Below are 22950 nucleotides of genomic sequence, written 5' to 3'. Positions count from 1 at the left end.
AAGTTTCATCATATGTGTGTAAAATTGTCACAACGATAACCGGTATTCTCGTTGGCTTCCAATCATTTTTATCCAAGTAAATATAAATTAAATGTAATCCAGTCACTAATTACCCAATAATAATTTAATAAATAAATTAATTAATTAAATAATGACAGTGAAAAATTAAATAATAAATACTTGAGTAAAATATTGGATAAAAAATAATTAGTAGTAAAAGCTGATTGTTAAATAAATTTAAAAAAAAAGTGTAAAATTATTGTGATATTCTATTTAAAATAATTGACTGTAATAAATAATAAAAAAATGATATTTAATCTAGTCTACTGCGTGCCACGTGTTCAAAAGCTCACTGAAAAATTCCACCAAGCGTTCTCTCATTAACTTCTTATCATTACCACAATATTTTTGTATTTTTTACTCAACAACTACATGCTTAATATATGTATATGTATATATTCGAAGTGATATATTTGTTAAAACATTTATGCACCATATTTGTTTATAGTGTATTTATTTGAAATTTTTAAGATTTATTTATTGTAAAAACATTTGTTAATCTCAAATTTTATTGTTTATTGTGTGAGTGTGAATTTACTCAAAATTATTACACTGCCGAGGATTTCTCAGTATCGGGTAAATATTTTTTTTCTTTTATTTGTTTCTATTTTTTATTAAAATATTAATTGTCGGTATTTTATAAATGTGGATTTTCTTTATGTGGGTTTGTTTCAATGGTGATTGATTAATTAGAGTAATTATAATCCTTTTTAATTGATTTCCTGTAACTTTTCAAAGTTCCATGACCTCATGGATGATTTTTTTTTCCTCTCCCGCCGTGACTGCGCAATGGTCTCTTGCGCATGTGACGCACGTGGTTCAGTCAACACACGTGTGCAATTGCTTAATTAAATATCATTTTATACAATTCATATTATCACTATTCACAAATAAATTTCTTTTTTTTTTTCTCATTCAAACAGTTTTTTTCCATTATTTGGATTTTTTTTTGTTATTGAGTCATTCATTACTCACTTGTTTCACAATTATTTAAATTATCTTGATAAATCAAAATTTTATTAACATTTTCTTTATCGTTAATGCATTATGGTAATGATTATTTTTCAAAATTATTGATCAAAACAACTAAATATGTTTCGTTTATTTATTTCTTTTTTTTTGCTTATAGTTCTTTTTCTTTGTTTTAGCTACGCAGTTACATAGCGAACTTGATTAATGTACACCTTTTCAATTTGTGTATTAAATATGTATATACATTTGAAAGTCAATTATTATTCGATACTGATTGTATTAGAGGTGATGAAAAAAATTTTTTTTTCTCATTCGTTTATTCGTGTCAATGTAAATAATAAAAAATAATAAAAGACAACAATAAAAACCTACTTTTTCTCATTATTTCAATTGTATGAATGTTTGTGATTTTTAAGATTCATAAATTTTTCTGAATTGATTTCATTTTCCGCCAAAATTTGAATTAAATATTTTTTTTTTATTAATACAGTGTTTTTGATGTGTGTAGTAAGTTTCTAAATCGTGAATTAATCATTTTGAATAATTACCAATCTTAGTACATGTTATTTTTCTGACAAAATTTAAAAAAATACTCTTTTTTCAACATTCGCTTAAAGTCTTTTATGTTTTTTTAAAAATAAATCTCTTATCATGACTATTATTACTTTTCCATAAGATAGTTTGATAGACTTTAATTTTCAATTTACAAAAAATCAAAGTTTTTTGCACTTTTCTCTGAGTAATATTCTAAAATATGTATTTTAAGTAATGTAGAATATGTAATACCATGTCTTGCTTGAAATACATACACCGATAATAATAATAATAATAATAATAATAATAATAATAATAATAATAATAATAATATATTTTAGGTGAAAAAAAAATTTGACTGATTAAATAGCCTCATTGATATTAATATCCTAAGACTTTTAAAAGTTTCTTTCAGTTTGATGTATTCCGTACGTATAAATGATAATCCTGTTGGTAAATAAACATCATAAAGTAATAAACGAAAAGCAGTAATATCTTAATAGTGATAATATATTTTAATTGGACTTTGTATTAACATAATAATTCTATTTCAACTATTTCCCCTTCATTATGACGTCGTTTTGTTCTACTGATGTCTAAAATAAATCTTAAATAAATTTGTTGAGTGATGCGAGTGTCATTCTGATAAATCAGGATATTATACCTTTTTCTTGTCATGTCTTTTGTGTTATGAAAAACACAATAAATCATTCAATAATTGTGGAAAATTTATGTGTCGAGAATAAAATTAATAAGAGACATTTTTTTAAATAATAATAATTATTTAATAATTTTTTTTTTTTTACTAATAGGATTTTTATTCTTTCAGTAAAATTTTGAAGCATTTGATAAGGCTAAAGTTTTTTTTATGATTTGATAAAAAGACAATTAAATAAAAAGAAAAAAACATACAAGTATTTATTCTTAAAAAATTTGTTTAATCAATTTAGACGAATATTTATCAAGTAAGTAGCTTTGATAACTCGATAATCATCATTTTCAAGTGATGATTATTATTTTTTTTATTCTACTTAAAAGTACTCAACGCTCCATGTAAGTACTTGAAAACGTAAATTATTACTATTATCTTTATCATGGTTATTATTATTGTTATTAATATTATTATTAATTCAAGTGAGTAATCGACCATTTTTGTGATATTAACAGTAGTAAAGTTCATTAGACAAAAAAGATAATTTCTTCCTCGTTTCTATCATCATTTTTCATCTGTCTTTGGTTCAATTATTCCAAGAATTTTACGATATTTTACTTGGAATGTTTTTTTTTCATGCTAAAATGAAAGTGAAAAAAAAAAAGAGTTAATTGTTGGTTCAATATTTGATTTAATCAATTTTTACGTTTAATGATAAATTTTTTTATCGAAATTATAAATATATTGACATGCTATATCATACATCTAGTTGATCAAGACACTTACCACACAATCTCCTTTAAACTTACAGAACAGTCTGTCTTGAGACATGACTTAAGACACTACGTTCACTAATACAATAGTAATTTTGAGTTTTTTTTGCATTTTCTATTATAATATAAGTGATTTTAACTTTTCTAATAAGTAATATATTATTTTTACATAATTTTTTTAAAAATAAAATTAGCAATTTCAACTCATGTGCATTTATTCCTCTGAATAAGTAAGTGATTTGTAGTTTCATTTTATTTTTAATTAATTAATCTATCTATTAATATAAACAATTTGATTTTTGATTCATGTTTTTTATGAAAAAAAAATTGTACGTATAATAAAAAAATTATTTTTTCCATGTACAAAATTGTAGGTAACTATTAAGAAAGTAATTAAATATTATAGAAAAATTGATACAAAAAAAAATTTTGATCTCCCAATGATGGAAAGAAATAAATGAATTAACAGTAAAATATTTATTTATTCGTTATTTCTTTTTGATCATACCATTAATTAACATATAAAATATTACAAGAAAAGTGAAGGTTGACCTTCGTTGGTCATTAAATAATTGAGAATAATTTTCATTGATTTTTTTTTTATTATTTACTTAACTAGTAATTGATAATTAATATGCAGAGTAATATTTAATAACTAATAAATGCAAATCTGGATAAAATTATGAATGGTGTTGAAAGATACTATATATCAGTTCTATAATCAATTCAATTTTTTAATGAGAAATTAGCAATTTTATTGAATAGAAAAATTTACAGCATGCAAAATAAATGACATAATCGCACTTGTGAGAAAATTTTTCAAATTCCATTATATTATACTATATTTAATTAAAATTCGAGTATAATCGAATTTTGCAGGTTATTACAATAATTTCAAGTAAAACTTGTTTCAATCTTCGATATGTTTGAGACATCTTCAAAAATATTTCAAAAATACAAACTTTTAATCTATAAACACATTTTTTTACATGGTAATAAATAGGATAATTTCTATTTGATGTAAGTAAAGTACAAATAGAGAGAATTTTTTCACTAAATGTAAGTGCAAAAATGACAAGTACACGTTTTGAAATTTATAAGTAAAAATATTTCTGTTCAGCAGTGAATTTTGGGTTTTCGTAAGTAATTATTTTACTAGGACACCTTTCAAGTATCAAGTTTACTACAAGAACTCAAAATTTACTATCACATAGAAATATTTTTACTTCTAAATTTCGATTTAGTGAAAAAATTCTCTCTGTGTAATTAAGTAGAATAAGGATAGAAACAGTAATAGAGTTAAAAATTGAGAATACACATGCGCATAGCCATGATAATAGAAAATTGATTTGCGCGCATGTCTAGCGGTAAATTTTTGAACCCTATTGTTATTCTCATTCTCATTCCACCTAATTATATAATGATCTTTATACTTTAAAATAAATTCTTTTATTACAATTTCATAAATCATAATATAGCTTTATTTATTTCTATATAAAATAATTAATAATAAAAATATAAAGTTGTTTCTCATCCATATGATTGATAACAAATTCTTACCATTTATGGGAGTTAATGCAAATTTCTTCTCAAAATTAAAACCAACCAGTTTATTACAAATAAATATCATCAATGTTAAAATGCACTAAAATTTTTAAAAAATTTTCTAGTAATTAATTTTTACTAACAATTAATATTAAAGTTTATTTTAAACTACAACTATAAACAATAAATATTAAAAAATTTGTTGTATTGCTTGAAATAGTTTGCTAGTTAATTTACTCTTTAATGAGTCATCTATAGTGATGAATCAAGCGTAAAAAAAAACGAAGAAATCATGAATGAATCCAGCTCGAAAAAATGGGTAAAATCAGCCAACGAAACAAGTATCGAATTAAAATTAATTAAATCGAAGGTCACGAATAAGTCAAGGTCTCTAAAATATTTCTCTTCATTGAAGTGATAAGAATGAGTGAGAGGAAGAAAGAAAAAAAAAAGAACAAGAAAATGATTTGGATGGGATCTATGACGTGGACAATAGTAAATTAGATGGTCGGCAATGTATGATGCTTCCCAACTTACCCAAGTCATGTCTCAACTTTATAAATTGCTTCCTCGAAATTTTTTTCACATGTCTGCTGTCCATAATACAATTAGAATTGACATTTATATTACGTGTGTACATGAGTGACATTAAAAAAAATCAATTATCAAGACTAAGAATGATTGTTAAATGGCATTATATTAATTTCATAATGTATATTACATTTATTTACAAACTTTATTAGAAAAGATTTTTAACAAATTCCCCTCAGTTTAATCGAATGATGAAATCCATTTATTTTTATTTAACTAATAAGCAAAAATTGATAAAGTATTGCAGTAGTTATTACCGCGTGACGCGAACCCAACACATTGATAAGTCATTTTTACAACATCAATTTTTATTATAAAAATATTCTCGATTTATTATTAAGTATATTATTTTTTTTTGTTTTGTTTTTATCAAATCGACACGCCTCTCATTCGCAGAAGTTTGATGCCCTTGTCGCAGTCATCGCGCGACCATGGCCCCATCGACGGAAAGCAAAAGTGACTGCTGCGAAACAAAGCATCAGAATGGCCATCCAAATGGAAAGACAGAAGAAATACAGCTTAATAATTGTAACGACAATGACAGTGAGGTAATTAATCTATTAGACAGGATTGTGAAAGTATCAAAATATTAATTATTTTTCTTACTTTTTTTTTACCATCCAACTCACACCAGGAATGACAATCAAGTAAATTAGATTAATTTTTACAAATAGTTCTTCAAGTGTTTATAGTGAACTAGACCTAGTATTTTGATTGATAATTAAATGACGGTTATTCCAACAGGTTGAGGTAGACATGGTGGTACCACCTGATGGTGGTTGGGGTTGGGTGATTGTTGCTGCCTCCTTTATGTGCAATGTCGTTGTTGATGGTATCATTTTTAGCTTTGGAGTCTTCCTCAATCATATATCTGATGCTTTTCAAGTACCCAAGTCTAGTGTTGCTGTTGCTGGTTCTCTTCAGACTGGATTCTACTTGATGGCAGGTTCGTATTCATACTTTTTATCATCTTTCCCAAGTCCTTATCTTGTTATTTTGTCGAGATATATTTTAGAATGTTTTCGAAATAATTTAAAATAATATTCTAGGACCTTTTGTCTCGGCTCTTGCAAACAGATATGGATTTAGACTGGTGGCAATAGCAGGCAGTTTCATCAGTTGTTTGGCATTTGTTTTGTCTTTCTTCAGTACTTCCATAGAATATCTTTACTTTTCTTATGGACTTATTGGTAAATCAACCTTTTCTTTATACACTTGGTTAACTTTCTGAGTTGTTGCCAATGACTTTTTTTCGTTTTATCATTATTTTTAGACTGTTATAATTCAGTTTGATGCTATTTTACCTCTGAGATTCGAATATTTTTCTCACTGATTTAATTAAAATTTTGACATGGATCAAATTTCTAGTCTTTAGGGGATATTTTTTTTTGCTAAAAAAACGATCAAATCTACTTGATTTAAATATAAAGAAAATAAAAAATAAATATAATGATGGATTACTTAACATTAAATGGAATAAATAAATGAGTTTATTTTACTAAAAATAGGTGGGATTGGTGCTGGTTTAATTTACGTACCAGCAGTAATAACCGCAGGATTTTATTTCGAGAGATGGCGCGCTTTAGCTACCGGTATCGCGGTTTGTGGTTCTGGTATTGGAGCTTTCGTTCTTGCCCCGGTCACCGATCTCTTGATAAAGCACTTTGGCTGGAGGCAAGCACTCCTAATCCAAGCTGGTGAGTGTGGTCAATGGTGTAAGAGAAATTATTTTTCTCCATTTGGCATTAAAATGAGTCTTTCTTCTCATTCATTACGGTTCATTAATTAAAAATGATATTAATCTAGATATTTATGATATAGGAATGCTCTTGCATTGTGCAATATTTGGGGCCATGTTCCGGCCCTTGAAACCTAGTAGGATAAAAGTCAAAAAATCGGAAGTAGCACAAGAGAATTTGACAGAGATCAAGAGTCCGTTGATGAAAAAAAGTGCATCAACGCAATCACTTCACGGCAGTCAATCGATGACTGTGGGATGGATTTTTGGGACAAATAATAATACTGAGTATCCTACCGCTGCTCAAGTTATTGCTAGTAATCCAAATATTGTTAAGTAAGTTGGCAATTGATCAATCTAAAGATGCTAAATAATGATTTCTTTCCTAACTTTTCAACTTTAACTAACCCAGTTTTTATAATTGTTATGTTGGATTTGATCCACATCAATGACCACTGTAGATAAGGGTCTTTTTCAAGGGATAAACGGATCATATATTGTGATATAAACATTTGTTTGTAAAAATTGGCGTCAACATAATATGAAAATGATATTGAAATAATGATTATAGTTTTTTAAATACAAACAATATTTAAAATCAATTTAAACATCAATGAAGTTATGTTATTGCTTTTAGCAATTAGTAACTTAATTATTATTTTCGGTTTGGTTTTTAATTCATAAAGAATATTAATACTTAAAATCAATATTAAATAGCACATCGCCCTATTTGTGTTATAAAACTTTCCATCATTATTAATTGAATAGTGATTAAGATTAAGAGCAAATCCAAGGAAAAGATATCAAAGAAATGTGGCCATATGTGATTTATTTTTCCCTAAGGAATTTAACGACATTTTTTGGAGCCAATCAATAAGAGACCTACATAAATTCATTAATCCACGTCTAATCTCTTTCCTTATAACTACTAAATCCCGTGGAAAAAATACTAACAAACTTCAACATTCATTTGTTTATTAAATTTGAAAAGTAATTGAAAAAGCATGAAGAAAAAAACTACTGTCTGATGCAAGAAATTTATCAAAATACATAAGCAATATTTCATTTTTCTTCGATCAAAGAGAGGGAGGAGGGGACATAAACTAACAAGTACTAATTAAAAAATCTTTGCCCAGATCAACACATTCCGCCCACAACATTCTGACGCTTAGCGGTGAAATGGAATTAAGTACGTCAGAGAAAAGGTTATCAGTGCCGATTTATTCTGATCTAGATGTTACGAAAAAAGAGATAAAGACAGAAGAAGAAAATAATTTACTGGATGGTGACCTAGAAAAGCTTAACGGTCGACTACCCACTGTAAGTATAGTGATTGATCAATGATAATTATTATTTGTGTCGAGTTGATAATTGCTATCGATCGAGTCACTCATCAACTCTACTTTAACGTGATAAGTAGCTTTGATCTATTTTCTCAACGTCAATATCATTATTATTACATGACCTTTGGGAAAATTCTTTCTGTTTTCAGTTACAAGTTCGTAGGCATACAATAAGTGGACGCCGTGATCAACATGGTAGTCAATTGTCACTTAAAAAAGCAGGAAAACGGCATTTTACATCCAGAGATCCTCAACGTCCATTTTATAGAGATGATATTTTCTATGGTGGTTCACTTGCTAGACTGCCTCATTACAAATCCCAGGTATTTAAGGTTTCAAGAAGTTGATGGAGTTGGTGATGAGTCAGTAAAGCCTCACATGATGTCCAATTTTTAGCTTTCTTCAGTGGGATATCACATGTCAGTTACTCGTCTGCCCACAGCGACTGATGTTGAAGAAGAAAAGAGTGGAAATTGTTATTTATATCCTGAAAGTGTTCGCCGAATTCTTAACACTATGTTGGATCTTCATTTATTAAAAAGTCCGTCCTTCCTCATTCTTGCTATTAGTGGTGGCTTAACGATGATGGGATTTTTCACTCCATTTACTTATTTACCAGGTAAATTTGAGTGTGTGTTTCTTTTTCTATTCACAGACTGATTAATCCCATTTATTTTCATCAGTATTCATTTCCATTGTCATCTAATATCTGATTCTTTTATTCAATAGGTCTTTTTAGTTTCAAAGAAAGGAGCTTTTCTTTAGAAATTGATTTTAAAAAATCTATTACGGTAAAAATGGCTTTAAAAGGCTTTTTAAAAAACAAATTACTGAGAAAATTAAAAATTTTATGATAAATATTAATGTTTATTGATTAAAAATACTTACTTTATCATGTAGACCATCAGAAGAATGAAGAAATCAATTTCTTTTCATTTAAATGACTTTTTAAAGACCAGTTTGAGATTTGGAATTTTTTTATTGATGGATATTTAACTTAAGAGTAGATATCATATTACTGATGACATATTTATTCTCATAGTTTTTAGCTTAGGTAATATTATTGATGATACTAATATATTCAATATCAGAAAAGTGTGAATAAAAAATACTTTCACTTTCAAAGTGGATGATAAAAGTCTTTGTATACTAAGCTAAATGTAGATACAAACTTTAATTTTGTTTTAAGTGTTTTATTATACTCTTTTCAACTCGACATATTTATTAAAAAAAAAGTATCTTTTGGTAAAGTATTCTGAAGTGAGTCTGAATGTATAAAGACTCCCATGACCCACTGTATATTCAATATCAATAACAAGATATTTTTAAATAGTCAATAAATATTTTTATATTATTACGAAACCTTAAGGTTAATAAAAATTTTTATCAATGCAAACACAAGTTCCAAACTGACAGTATTCCTCTTTTAGCATCGAGGGTTAAAATTATAAAAGCTCTTAATCTTGATCGTAAATTACCACGTAACATAATTGATAAATAAAGTAATTAATCAATTTTCGTATTAACACTTCAGATCGTGCAAAGACTTACAAGATCGATGACTCAACGGCAATGTTCTTAGTCTCTGTAATTGGAATAGCCAACACAATTGGACGAATCGTGTGTGGTATGGGATCAAGTCTTCCTGGAGTTGATGCACTTGTTGTTAATAACGTGTTCATCAGTATCAGTGGAATAATGACAATTATTTCAGGTCTTTCTCATTCTAAAGAGTATCAATTTTTCTATTCAGCCTCTTTTGGTTTAAGTGTGTGTAAGTTTAATCCAAATATTATCAATATTATATTATCAATTATTTAGTGTTTTTTTTTAGCAATTACCAATTTAATAATTTATAAAAAACTTTTGCAGCGGCATTTGCAGCACTTCGATCAATTCTCGTCGTTGATCTCGTGGGATTAGAGAAGCTTACCAATGCCTTTGGGCTTCTCTTACTATTCCAAGGTGTTGCAGCATCTGTTGGTGCTCCACTTGCAGGTTTGTGATCATAAATTTAATCATTGCTAAATTATTTAGTTTCAATTTATTGACTACTTGGATTGAAATATGACTTTAAAAGTAATTACACTATTTTCTATTTTATCAAGGTGCATTTATGGAAGCAACAGGAAACTATGATGCATCTTTCTATCTGTCAGGCTCGTTAATCCTTTTATCTGCTGTTATTTGTTATCCATTGAAGAGGATAAATGATTGGGAGAAAAGACGAAGTAAAGGAAAATCTTCCGATATAGAAGAGTCTTGATTGAAACATAAAAACTTTATGTTTTGTTTTTTTTTTTTTATACAAATTATTTAATTGTGTGAAATTGAAAGACTGTTTATTGACTCCATTTTGCTACTTAACAGCTTTGAAATAGTGTGATAAGACAACTCTCACGTGAAGCGGAGTCAAATAGAAGCTGCATTTAATTTTTAGTGAAACACTCAAATGATAAAAGTGAAATGTATTTCTTTCTTAATCTTTTTTCTTTCTTTTAATTTCATTTTATATTCTTTTTTTTTTTTTTAATGTAATAATATCAAAAGTGTACATTTGAAGCAAAAAAAATTATTTTCACTTGAGAGAGAATTTATATTTGTTGATAAACACATGAAATTATTTAAGTATTTACTTTTTTTTGAAAATACTCTCTCACTAAATAAACGTTTAATTGATAACAAAATAATATCAGAAATAGAAATAAAGATGTATATGTACATGTATGTATATAAAAAAAAAGCATGCTGCGATAAAATTAAGAGAGTGGGCATTGGGCAAAAATTATCGGAATGGCTGTTTGTTTTAAATCCGATTAATTTAATCGCTCCTAAAGTTGCCACCTAGTATCTGTCTTAAATGTTACTGTTACATATGAAGGTATAAAAATATTTAGATTAATAACTTGATGTTTATATTGTTATATTTAATTATTATGTTTAGGTTGAACAGTTGTAAATTTTAGGAAATTTTTATTTTTAAGTTATTGTAATTTCTACTTGTAAATATTGAAAAAAGAATAACTATTTTTCACCTAAAAGAATGATTTTTTTTTCTCTTTCAGAAAGCATCATTTCCAATTAAAATTGTGTGCTTATGATGAATTAAAAATTCAAGATTATGTTATAGACCAAGAAAAGTGTCTTCTCGGAGTGATACAAGGGCTAAAAAAACATTTGTCCAACTCTCAAGACATCTGAAGACTTTTCTCATTTCCTGATTACAATAGTGCCATCAATTTTAGCTTAATCCATTCTTAATGTCCTAATTTCTGCGAAAAATATTTCTTTTTCCAGTGTTAATGTCAGTGTGATCAACTAAATAAGCAGAAATGGGTTTAATATTGAATGCACTAAAGAGGATAAAATAATTTACATACTTTTAAGTGTGTAACATATGTATTATATATAACAATATATATTATTATATTAAATGTCATAAAAAAAATATAAAAGTCAATATACTTTGGAATGTAGAAAAAATCAACACACTTCAACGTATATTATGATAATATACTTTAAAGTGTGTAAATAATTGTAAACTATTCAAAATTATTGCATCCTGGGAGTATGCAAAAAAGTTAACATATTCTTCAATGTACATTACAAACGTTGTTTTTATCGTGTGTACCAATTTCCTCAATACTTATAAATATTTCTTACATGAATAAAAAGGAATAAAAACTATACAATTTATCGATACAAATTTGAGGTGATTTAAGTTTACGAAAGCTCAGCTTTAGGGCTTGTTATTTAGCATACCTTGATTTTCATTAATATAATGTAAATTTTACAACATTATTAATACTTTAAAGTGTGTAAAAAGATTAATCTTTTATAAAGTGTGAAAATTACCACACTTTATAATATGAAAAAACAATGAAGGTTTATTTAAAATATATAAAAATTAACTACCAATTATTTATTTATTTAAAAAAAATCCTCTAGAGTGTTAAATAGAATTAATAGTGAAATTCGTTGAAGTTGAAAAAAGTATATTTGAATAAATAAATAAGTAACTGTGGAGAATTGAATCGGAAAAAAATCGTAAAACATTGGAATTAATGAGGGAGGAACAAACGTATACCTGCGCCAAGGTCCTGCAGATACATTGCGACATGGAGAGAGGGTGGCAAGGTACAAGAGCATGAGTGGGAGGCCATTGAACGAAGAGTAGAGAGGGTTGTCGGCGCATAAAGGGGTGAAATGTTCTACGGCGCATAAAGTGAGAGAGAAATCCTATTCTCTTACTCTGTATCTGCAGCATCCTCTCTCTTACTCTCAATTCTGGCTTAGTCTTCACCAGCCTCCCAGGCGTCCAGTCGAGCCCAAAGCCGGGTACTCAACACTTTAATTCACTTCCGTCTTTTTTCCCATTCACATGCACATTTATATTTCATTATTTATTTATTCATTATCTTTTTTGGTTTCTTTTGTTTTTTTTCTCTCCAATTAACATCTCCGAGTGTTCATTGATTTGCTTTATTAATCATTTGATTTAATTCAAAGTTTCACTTTTATTGTAAATAAAAATATAGTTGATTTTTTGGAGTGTTTTGCGAGTAAAAATGAATTATTAATTAATTTAAAAGTTTTTAAATAATTTTTATTTAATTCTGATCAGTTGGAGATTTTTTTTCTTTTTTTCTAAACAATTGAAAGGAAAGAAAAAATAATTTTACTTTGGTTAATTGAGAAGAATCTCGAGTTATTTTAGTTTTAATTAAGCATCGTCTGCTACTAACAAGTGAAGTTTCTAATTGGCAGACCGTGTGATATTACATTTTATTTATCTAACAAATGTCTTTGACGTAGCACCTGGATTCATGACAAGTAAATCACGTTTAGTTTAATCAAGTGATTGTGATAATTAAAATTAAACATCACTGATAAGTAAAAATAAATTAATCATTAATTAATTAATTAAATAATTAATAATAAATAAAATTTCTTATCTAGTGGTAATCAAATAATCATTAACTTATTAACAGTTTGATAAAAAAGTGAAGTAATAATATTTATTCATTGAAAGTTTGGACATAAAAAATTATTCGAACAACTTTTCTATTTTTATATGACGAATTTCTACGATACGTGACAAAGTTTACGACTATGGCAAGTGGACAAAAGGACCAAAGATACACTTACATGGCTTGTCCTCTACATGATGCAAGTAAGTTTATTTATTCAATACTAAGTTTGTCTAATTATAAAATTATATACAAATTGTTTGGAAATATGTTTTCATAATAATAATAATAATTCAAATATATTTATTCAAGTATTGTTTTATAAATAGAATTTAGTGTCAATAGTATTTGTATTTTTTTGAAAAATTATGATATACATATATAAAATACGAAATAATGTGATAAGTAAGTTTTTATTTATTAGAGAACAACTTTAGGAAGCTATGTACGATTGTTACATTCAGAGTCTCCGAAAGCATGTATAAATATTATTTACAGGTTTTTATCCTACTTAATTATATTTAAGACGATATTTGAATATTTTTCAGACGATATTTTTGTCAAAATTGTAGACTATCTATTATGGTAGGTTTTAATTTAAAAATGATCACTTAAAAAAAATAATCTTTAGAATATTCATATAAACTCAATTCAACATGATGATGAGAAGTTTTTATTAATAAATGTCTTGTGAACGACATGTCAATGTTTAACATTACCATCATCAAGTTCTTATATTTATATATTCATTGATAACATCTAAATGTTATCTCCATATCAATAATTATTAAACAATTATTAAAGTCCATTTTTATCAAAAGTAATCCAACATGTGTTTTCCATTGTGCATGGTATATTGTAGTTATAAAAATACTCGTGTAAATATCGGAAATGAAAAGTATTCAAAACAAGTTAGTGAAGATGAATAAATAATATTTTATCTCCCAGTTTCTCCAAAACATTTACGAAGCCACAAGTTGTATTTAAAAAGGCAGAATGCCAAATAGGAAGTGGTAGCATCCGTTTAGAGTCAGACATAATGTCTAGGATTGAAAGATGATCTAACATCATATTTTGAGATATAGGAATTCAAAACATGAAGAATAGTTTGATTTATTCGAGGAAAAGTAAAAAAAGAGTTTATCTTAACAAAAATAAAATTAAAATAATGTCATAATCAATTTTCTTAAATGCTACTTCAATTTATCAAATAGGTTATACTTTCAATCCAGTTTCTTTCTGTAATCAAATTTATTACAACGTTTTAGTAACAATAATCATCATTATCAAGTAATCTGATTGTCATAAAAACTTTAATGGGTGTAAAACTTGAATAAATAATTTAGATTAATCTCCATGATCATAAGAATTACAGGTTCATGTACGGTCCTGATGCTAGACAAAGACATTTATTGTTGTAAAAGCAATTCAAAGTATAGCTAAAGTAAAGTATTATGATAGCAATCTTTATACTTTATCTACCTATCTGGATAGTTACCACAACTGTCCTAATTATTATATATGAGCAAGCAAAGAATTTATATAATGCCAGTACCCTGGATGCTGAAGATTAGAAAGTTAATCTAAAGTGTACAGAGTTGCTTTTACAACAGTGCTTTTTTTTTTAATTAAAATAAGTTTTATTTGATAAATATAGGAAATATTAATCATTGCTCTTGTTTTAAAAAATATCATTACTTAATTAATTTTTCTTAAACTTCTACTTGAATTTTTTTCCTTGTTCTCCACACTCGGTATCCTTTCATAGATATGTATATTATAAATAATGTATAAATATTTATGTATATATATAGAATATGTTCAATGATTCGATTTTCTTGTCATCCTAGTCAACACATGACATCTATATTTTCTGCATCAGTAAAGTCCCTTTGTACTCCAGTGGGAAATTAACTGTTCACTTTTTCATTCTTGTTCTACTCAACATGTTACTGATAAAACTGTCATGACATTGTACTGAAAAAAAAATATTATCATCAAGTAAACCATTTATTCAATTAAAATTACTCAGTAGGCAATAAGTAATTACTTGATTGGATCATTTAAATATTGGAACTCAATACTTTCATAAAATGTTGTTATTGGAATTTTTAATCTCATGATTGTTTTCAATTATCTGATATAATATTGCACAATACAAGCCCGCCCATCGCTTATTATAAGTTCTATTCTGCTTGTTATCAAGATTATTAGTGACTTGGGTTAGCTTACACATCAACTTATTAGCACACTCCAATCATTAATTATTAGCTAATATCACAAATTCATGAAGATTCAAGATAAAGATTGTTTTTGGAGATCAGTGTTATGATTACAATTTATCAACCTACAATGAGGAAGATTTTATGCTTTTTAATGTCTTCAAGTTCTCGTTCCAAACATTGTTAGCATTCTAAGTTGGTAGCATCTTTCCACTTTTTCTGAATTCTTCTCCATCTTTCCTAGGGTAATGAATACTGTGGCTTTCAGTACACTATTTTTTGAAGGGTTTGTGAATAACAAACTGTAGAAAAAAGAATTTTAAAATGAATTGTTAAGATAAAATTAGTTGATAAGAGTGGAATAAATTTAGTGGCAATAGTAGTTATTTTTAAGAAGAAATCATTTATAACTAGAGAGTCAGCGACGAAAATTTCTTCAAGTACACGCGTAGAACGTATTATATACATAAACCATAAACACCTTGAAGTATTTATACAATTTCGTATTCACCTTATGGCTCTATTATTATCACAGATATGTTTAGTTGCAATTTCATGCCAAGACTTGGGTTTAAATGGACTTGAAATTGCATGAAAGCATTGCAAACAGTTGAGTTTATGTCGAGTAGTAAACTCAGCATGTGACTTGAAGTTTCTCTCTACTCTAGACATTAGGATTGTTCGAGTTTAATGTTAAACAACATTTTGATTTTGATTTACTTTGAATTAATCTCATCTGTTGAAAGTTCTATTTCATTTTGTTAAAAGTTTCATGGTTTTCATGGGGGACAAAAATAATCCCAAGAGAAAATAGAGAAATTTATTATTAATTTTTAATTTTAATGAAAAATTAAATGTAAAAGAAAAAAAAAACACTTAATTAAAAAATTGAATTAATTTTTTTCAAGTAAATTAAAAAAAAAAAGGTAAAAAGCTGTTTTGTGGAAAATAAGCACACTTTTCTTTATAATTTGCTTTCAAGTTTATTCATAACTAACTTATATATTATTAAAGCCCACAATTACGTTCCTTTCACTGCTCTACCATCACCAAACATCAAACAACCCTAAATTCTCTCTCTCTCTCTCTCTCTCTCAAATGACTTTGCATTCATTAAAAAAGTAAAACGAAGATTACCAAAAATATTCTATTCATTTCCTTGATTCTCAATTTATAGAAAAGAAGAAAAAAAAATAATCATGAGTGACTTTAGAGTCGCCTTGACCCAAAGCATCGAATGAATGACAAAGCTCAATGTCTGGTTCAATAGCAACCTATTTATCTTCATAATTTCCATGTCTTTATTGCAGCAATAATCAATGTCGGTTCACGCACTGACGCCGATGATTGCAAGGCTTATTTCAAGCACGCTAGACCACGTGAGTTGTGACTTTGTACTTCATCAACTCACCCCACTTTATAGGCTTGGGAGCGTTGCGACGCTATTGCCAGTATTGCGGGGGTGCCGCGTGTGGTAACTTCTATATCTTTACATTTTTATTGAGCTTTAAAGTTTCAAAACAAACCTCAAAGTTAATATATTTCCTTGAAACTGTGATTAAATAAAAAATACTATTTTACTCTAGTGTCTTGTTTCATTGACTGTCGCAACCTTGAAAGCTCACTTCCGAGCTTTTTTTATACATATAACCACTAAAACTTAAGAAAGTGTAGTTTTTTTTTCAATCATCAGAAAAAAGCTCTGATTTGATTTTTAAAAGTTTACTTGATATTATTGATAAATAGCATGAATGTTCGTTTGTTACATGAAGAAATTTCGTGACGATAGTAATTTGAAATCTGCTGATCAATTGAGAGTTTTTCCTATTAATGTATTATCGTATTTGTGTAGCCAAGTCTTAAGTGTATGTGTATTTGGCATGCTCTATCTTGTTGTCACTATATCGGCCATGATCTTCAGTAACATTCATAGCTAAAAACAGAAACCCACTCATCTAATAATTAAATCTAAATCAAAATAAAAAAAAGGTTTTATGAAATTCATCGAAACGTACTTTTTAATTATCCCTGAAACTTGAACACAAAAAAGCCACACCATGAATTTGATGTTTCGAAAGAATTTTGCTGGTGATAAAGCAATAAGTGGTGAAACTAGATCAGGAATATCTGGATCCTACACAACAACTAGTGGTCCAAGTTTAGGTACCACTTTGGGACAAGGATCGTTGACCAATCGTATTGGAATTAGACCTAGTATTGTTAGCCCTAGTGGACGTGGACCAATAAGACGTAGTCGAGATTTCGGTTATTCACCAGCTGATGATCATCCAACTCATGCCTATCGCACTCACTTATTTCTTTCACCTCCTTCAGGTATTGTGGAAGAAGCGCCTGAAAGAATTGGACCTGGACCGAGAAGAAACTCTGGATCTCATGTTATTAAATGGGGTGGGAATGCTGGAGCCAACAATACATCAGCTGCCAACAAAAGAAAACAAAGTAATCAAACTAAAGATGCATCAGAACCTGCTACTCCAACTGCATCGAGACAGGTACGTTTAATTTAACTTTCCTTTTAATACTACCTATTTTATACATAATTTTTTTCTTAAAATAGGTGTGATGTTTATAGGTAGTTAAAATAATGCAGCAACGTTGCTGGAGATGTAATTTAATTCTAAGGTTAAGGAGAATTAATTAATGAAGAATAGTCAAGAAAATTAATGGATATTTTTCATTAATAATCATCAAAATATTGTCTAGGGAGATTCAGAATAATAAAATTTAAAAAAATAATATTTTTATTTTAAATAATGAAATAACTATCAACATCTAGATAAGAGAAATGGTCGATTCTAAATGACAAACTGTAGGGAAACGAGCGTCCATAATCCATATATGGGTGAGAAAGGAAATATTATACCTCCACTGACATGTTTATCGCGTGTGGACTAAGAATTTCCGTGATACTGTCTCATCCAAATGCATAAAACCAAACTATTCTTGCTGATTAAATAATAATAAAAAAAAAAGAAAAATAAGGATTTTCATTCGAAGAATTAAATAAAATATTCATTAGCAAATTGTAAAATGATTAAAAATAACGATAAGACCATTTATGACACCATTAATCCTTCAAGAGTCCTAATGCATCATAGCTTGTCTTTTCACTCGTGCAAATACATCGTGAGGTCGTAAATTTTATTGACTACATGAAAAGTCCAGTTGCTTTTCTCTCGACGCCTATGTATAGTACTTTTAAATATTTAAAAGTTTTGGTAGGCCTCAATGTTTAGTCACATTACAACAGATAAGTTTTCCACCTAGGTATACGATTGCAGAAAGATGAAAGTCACTGTTAAATATTCCACTTGTATATTCGTCAATTATTGGTTATCTGTTTGAATTCAGTGATTATGATAGAAACCTTGTGTTAAAATCGATGAAATATTTCATTCGTGATCGATTGGTTTCACCTATCAAGCAATAAACTTGACTGTGTCGTAGAAAACATGGCTTCTTCAAAGGTTTACATTTTTTTCCATCATTAGACTACGGCCATCTTATCTTAAAATCCGTTAAATAAGCATCCTTATCAAAAAGACAAGTTCAATTATTAATTACTAGTGAATTGGAACCACGAGAAGTGTTCCGGTTTCCAACATCTCCAACAACTGTTGGCAGCCAGCCAACAACTGATAGAATTCATTTATTATTATGAAAAATACTGAGACATTCCTCAAAAATATTAGATCTTGAATATACATATATAAAAAAAAGCTATTCCATTATCTCAAGTACCTCTGGCATAATCCATTACATAAATTACTTCAACATAAAATTTTATTCAGCATTTTTTTTATTCCAGGTGTCCTTCAATGGCAACAGGCCAGCAGGAATTTACACGCCACTCGTTGTTTCCGGCAACAGTCCACCAAGAGGAGAGCCAAAATCACTTGCAACACTAGACCGTGACTGTTTTATTATTCCTCTAGCGTCTCTCGAGCGTTTCCTTCCAGCAGGAGTGCCGGTATTTTATTCAAGTCATAATAAAAAAAGCTAAGAAGTCTTGAAATCTTTATCATTATTCCTGTCGTGACTATTTTTCTTATTGTAGCACGCTCCAATAGCTGATAAAAAACGTTCCGGAAGTCCATTATCTGTCCTTGAAGTTGAAGATCCAAAGCAATGCGTCTTGGCACATTTTATGACACCTCTGGAGCCACTTGATCCAATCGTTGAATCTCCAGTCGCGAGGCCACTAGTTCTTCAAAGAGATACCGCAGCTGAATTGATCGCTGAAATCGCACCGTCTGCTTCCCAGAGCATTTTATTGACTAACATGGAACGGAATGGTAATATTTTTAGACATTTAGAATTTCTAGAACAATGATAAGAGGTTGATGAAAATGTCGTAGCTAATCTCTAGTGATGTAGAGAAATACAAAGTTACTCAGTATCTTTGCTACAGTGTTATCTAAGTGGACTGAAAGGGTGAATCCAGGTCACTTTTACCATTATTGACCCCGCAATTAAAAGAGCTGTCAATTTTTAGATCCACCCTTGTAATTTTCATCCCTTTTTTCTGTTTATAATTATTTTTAATTTATTAAAGATTAATAACTTTAGCTAAATTACTTAACCATCCTTCTTTTTAATGCATATTTATGATGGTTCAATTTTATTGTAAAAATATCCAACTATTAATAAAATTATTTTGTTCCAGCGGACTTTCCTTTCATCACATACTACTTGATAAACAAACACAATACAGATCCTGCTGATTTTTATCAAGAAGTTCAATGTGCAGCTTTGAGAAAATTTGACCCAAGGGATCTACGCTATGCTGCCAGTCACACATTAGATCTCTTCAATGAAGTTGCTACGATAGCACGACCACCACTAGAACCTCCAGGTGGTCGTCCACCAATTCCTTCCACTGGATATATTGTCTCCATCTTTAAAGTCTTTGAGGGTGATGATGGTCTAAAATTTGAGCAGAATTGGCTCTACTGGACTGGTAAGTCATTTATGTTACAAATGTTCAATATCTAACTCTTTTTAAAGTTTTCATTTATTCTTGTCGATGAAAATTAACAAACAACTAGTGTTGTTAAATAAAATGTCTCATTAATTAATCCAATAGTGATTATGACACCTAAATACTCTAGTTTTTAGGACAATAATTGCTCCATCTAATCAATATTGAGCACCCTGACTGGCTTTGATCCAGTTTTTGAATGTAATTTTTCATTTCAGGTGCTAGAATGATGTATCGATATTTACCAAAATCAGTTGGTCTGAAGAGAATAACCCTTCATAAATCAATGTCTCAAGGAGATAAAATGTATCTGCTCATTTGCGAGTGTTCACAGCTTCAAGATAATTTATCGGCAGCTGCTATTTTACTGCCTGCTCTACGAGCACGTCTTTGTGGTTACACAGGACTATACAGACCATCAGTGTGCTTTTGACTTCGCATTAATAATATTCAATTAATGAAAAAATGAACTGTTTTTAGATGAAAATATTTTAAAAAGTGTACTGTAATTATTTAAGCAATGAAACATTAGGGAACCAATAATGATAAAAATATCGTTCGTCAGTGCTGACTTTATATTTTTAAGAGCCATTTTTACAATCGCTAATGAATATAATTAATTATTAATTAATTAATAAATAACGATATTGAATAATTATGATATGATGAATGAAGTAATTTAACAGTTATCATTCACGTATATTTATATACATAATTACATCCATAATAACATATCAATAATGTTTGATAAGCTGTGATATCATGGGAAATATCGTGTATCACACAATTGCTATTGCGTAGGCAACTTTTTTAAAACCTACTATGTATAGTCTTTTAACTCTTTACAATGACGATTAACTAATTAATATTTAATTAATAACATTAATTACTGAATAATTGAAATTTTATCGAATCTAGAACTTGTCCTCAAGTTGATACACTTGATCAATAATGACTTGCTTATTTTTTCAATCAATTGCCAAAAATTCATAGTGCAATTTCCGGTGATTGAGGACAAATGTTTTGTAGAATTTTGGGAATAAAAAAAATAAAATATTGGCTCAATAAATTTTTTTAGACAGTCTTTGATGACTATAATAACAGTAGAATTATTAGATAAAATAATTGAACCAATTTTCAAATAAGATGAATAAGTAGTCCAAGTCAATGTAATCGTGATATACAGAGTTTTTAGCACGGCTGGAATTACGGAGGGTATTTTTAGGATTGGTGAAAATCATTGGAGATATTAAAAAGAGTGTTTTTATCTTAGATAAGGGTTGAAATATCCGAAAATTACACTAGAGTTTACTCTTTTGTGATTCACTAAAAAACTGTAAGAAATACAAAAAAATATTTAAAATAAAAGCTTTAGAGGCTGCAAAAAAGTCATCACATTTTAAGTCCTATTCCTCACGGTTTAGCCAGAGATTGACAATCAACATTAAAAGATCAATTTTTTTTTCTTTTCAATTTTTTTGTTTAATTTTTTGATCTTTATGATCATTTTTTGCTAAACTATGAGAAATAGGAGTTAGAATGTGATGACTTTTTTCATGTAAATTTGCAGCCTTTGAAACTTTTATCTAAAATATTTTTTCGTATTCTTTAAAGTTTGCGGAAAAAGCGTTAAAAAGTGACTGGACTACAAATACTAGCTCATTTAGACCTAGATTTCAATAACAATCGATTATTAAGCAATTTTTATGCTTGTTGCGTAATGACAATAGTTAGATAATTATTGCGCAGGCGCAATTAATGATTCCTATAATTATGAATAATTGAATTAATAAATTAGTTGATATCTTAAGTTTTCAAGATTGCAGGAAATTTTCTAGACTAAATACTAGTGGGATAAAATTTGTCATTAATTCAGTTAATTAAAAATTATCGATGAGATTGGTAAAGAGAGAAAGGGAGAACGATTGAGAAAAAAAAGAATGAAACCAAAAGAACAGATACAAAAGGCAACATGCAAATACAAGAAAACAAGCCTTGATAAAACAAAACTGTGATTAAAGTATTTCAAAAAATACTAATGGTCTTTGATACATAATACAAAAAAAGCACAAATTGTGATTACGTGTTTAAAAGAAATTATTTCAAAAGCTGAAGAAAAATGTTTTTTAAATTGAGGTAATTGTTCAGAAAATACGATTTAATTTAAGACAATGGAAAAAAACAAATAAAATCATTCAATAAAAATATTCTAGTAAAGTGGAAAATATTTTGAAATTAACTAATTATTTGATTACTTGTAAAATTCAATTTTTAAATACATACTTTTTTTACGATCAATTTACATTTCTAAACAATTACCATAATGATTTCATTTGAGAATAACAATGTGGAAAATTGATGATTAACAACATCACGATATTCATTAGATACAATGAATATTATTAATTGTATAGTATCTCTTTTGTGATTTATCGAATTGAAAATCAATCAAATGAAAAAATCAAACATAAAGCTTAAGCTTGACTTTCATTAATTGTTAAAATTATATAATATGATCTAAATAATAACAATAATTTAATTTGCAGAG

General features: G+C 28.1%; 2 protein-coding genes across 6 annotated transcripts; both read left to right on the top strand.

Annotated features, from left to right (window-relative positions):
* Positions 1 to 219: 219 nt before the first annotated feature.
* LOC118070089 (monocarboxylate transporter 13-like) lies at positions 220 to 11249 on the top strand. 4 transcript variants are annotated; one of them, XM_035088515.1, is made up of 13 exons: positions 220 to 636; positions 5524 to 5675; positions 5762 to 5774; positions 5872 to 6073; positions 6177 to 6317; positions 6636 to 6824; positions 6949 to 7201; positions 8002 to 8185; positions 8358 to 8531; positions 8605 to 8827; positions 9743 to 9982; positions 10081 to 10206; positions 10317 to 11249. In XM_035088515.1, the coding sequence occupies exons 2-13, from the start codon at positions 5611 to 5613 to the stop codon at positions 10472 to 10474; spliced, it is 1968 nt and encodes a 655-aa protein (XP_034944406.1). In that variant the 5' UTR covers positions 220 to 636; positions 5524 to 5610; the 3' UTR covers positions 10475 to 11249. The 4 variants fall into 4 exon arrangements, with proteins under 4 accessions (XP_034944406.1, XP_034944404.1, XP_034944405.1 ...); XM_035088514.1 differs by lacking the exon at positions 220 to 636 and adding an exon at positions 3125 to 3221; XM_035088513.1 differs by lacking the exon at positions 5762 to 5774.
* A 1276-nt stretch (positions 11250 to 12525) lies between these two features.
* On the top strand, positions 12526 to 22747 carry LOC118070094 (uncharacterized). 2 transcript variants are annotated; one of them, XM_035088520.1, is made up of 7 exons: positions 12526 to 12546; positions 13312 to 13381; positions 17735 to 17913; positions 19230 to 19391; positions 19479 to 19716; positions 20088 to 20381; positions 20621 to 22747. In XM_035088520.1, exons 2-7 carry the CDS (start codon positions 13321 to 13323, stop codon positions 20833 to 20835), a joined length of 1149 nt encoding a protein of 382 aa, XP_034944411.1. In that variant the 5' UTR covers positions 12526 to 12546; positions 13312 to 13320; the 3' UTR covers positions 20836 to 22747. The 2 variants fall into 2 exon arrangements, with proteins under 2 accessions (XP_034944411.1, XP_034944410.1); XM_035088519.1 differs by lacking the exons at positions 12526 to 12546; positions 13312 to 13381 and adding an exon at positions 16022 to 16326 and having other exon boundaries at positions 16711 to 17913.
* The last annotated feature ends 203 nt before the right edge of the window (positions 22748 to 22950 follow it).

Source organism: Chelonus insularis, unplaced genomic scaffold (assembly GCF_013357705.1).
Source record: "Chelonus insularis isolate UGA/USDA-ARS -01 unplaced genomic scaffold, ASM1335770v1 contig_50_pilon, whole genome shotgun sequence".
Classification (NCBI taxonomy): Eukaryota; Metazoa; Arthropoda; class Insecta; order Hymenoptera; family Braconidae; genus Chelonus; species Chelonus insularis.
Note: the sequence above shows the minus strand (reverse complement) of the source record. Positions and strands in the feature narration are given on the sequence as shown.

Coding starts and splice junctions, on each gene's coding strand:
- LOC118070089 (XM_035088513.1), top strand. CDS start 5,559: ATGGCCCCATCGACGGAAAGCAAAAGTGACTGCTGCGAAACAAAGCAT. Junction 5,676..5,871: donor GTAACGACAATGACAGTGAG/GTAATTAATCTA, acceptor TTATTCCAACAG/GTTGAGGTAGACATGGTGGT. Junction 6,318..6,635: donor CTTTTCTTATGGACTTATTG/GTAAATCAACCT, acceptor TACTAAAAATAG/GTGGGATTGGTGCTGGTTTA.
- LOC118070094 (XM_035088519.1), top strand. CDS start 17,458: ATGAATTTGATGTTTCGAAAGAATTTTGCTGGTGATAAAGCAATAAGT. Junction 17,914..19,229: donor CTCCAACTGCATCGAGACAG/GTACGTTTAATT, acceptor TTTTTATTCCAG/GTGTCCTTCAATGGCAACAG. Junction 20,382..20,620: donor GAATTGGCTCTACTGGACTG/GTAAGTCATTTA, acceptor TTTTCATTTCAG/GTGCTAGAATGATGTATCGA.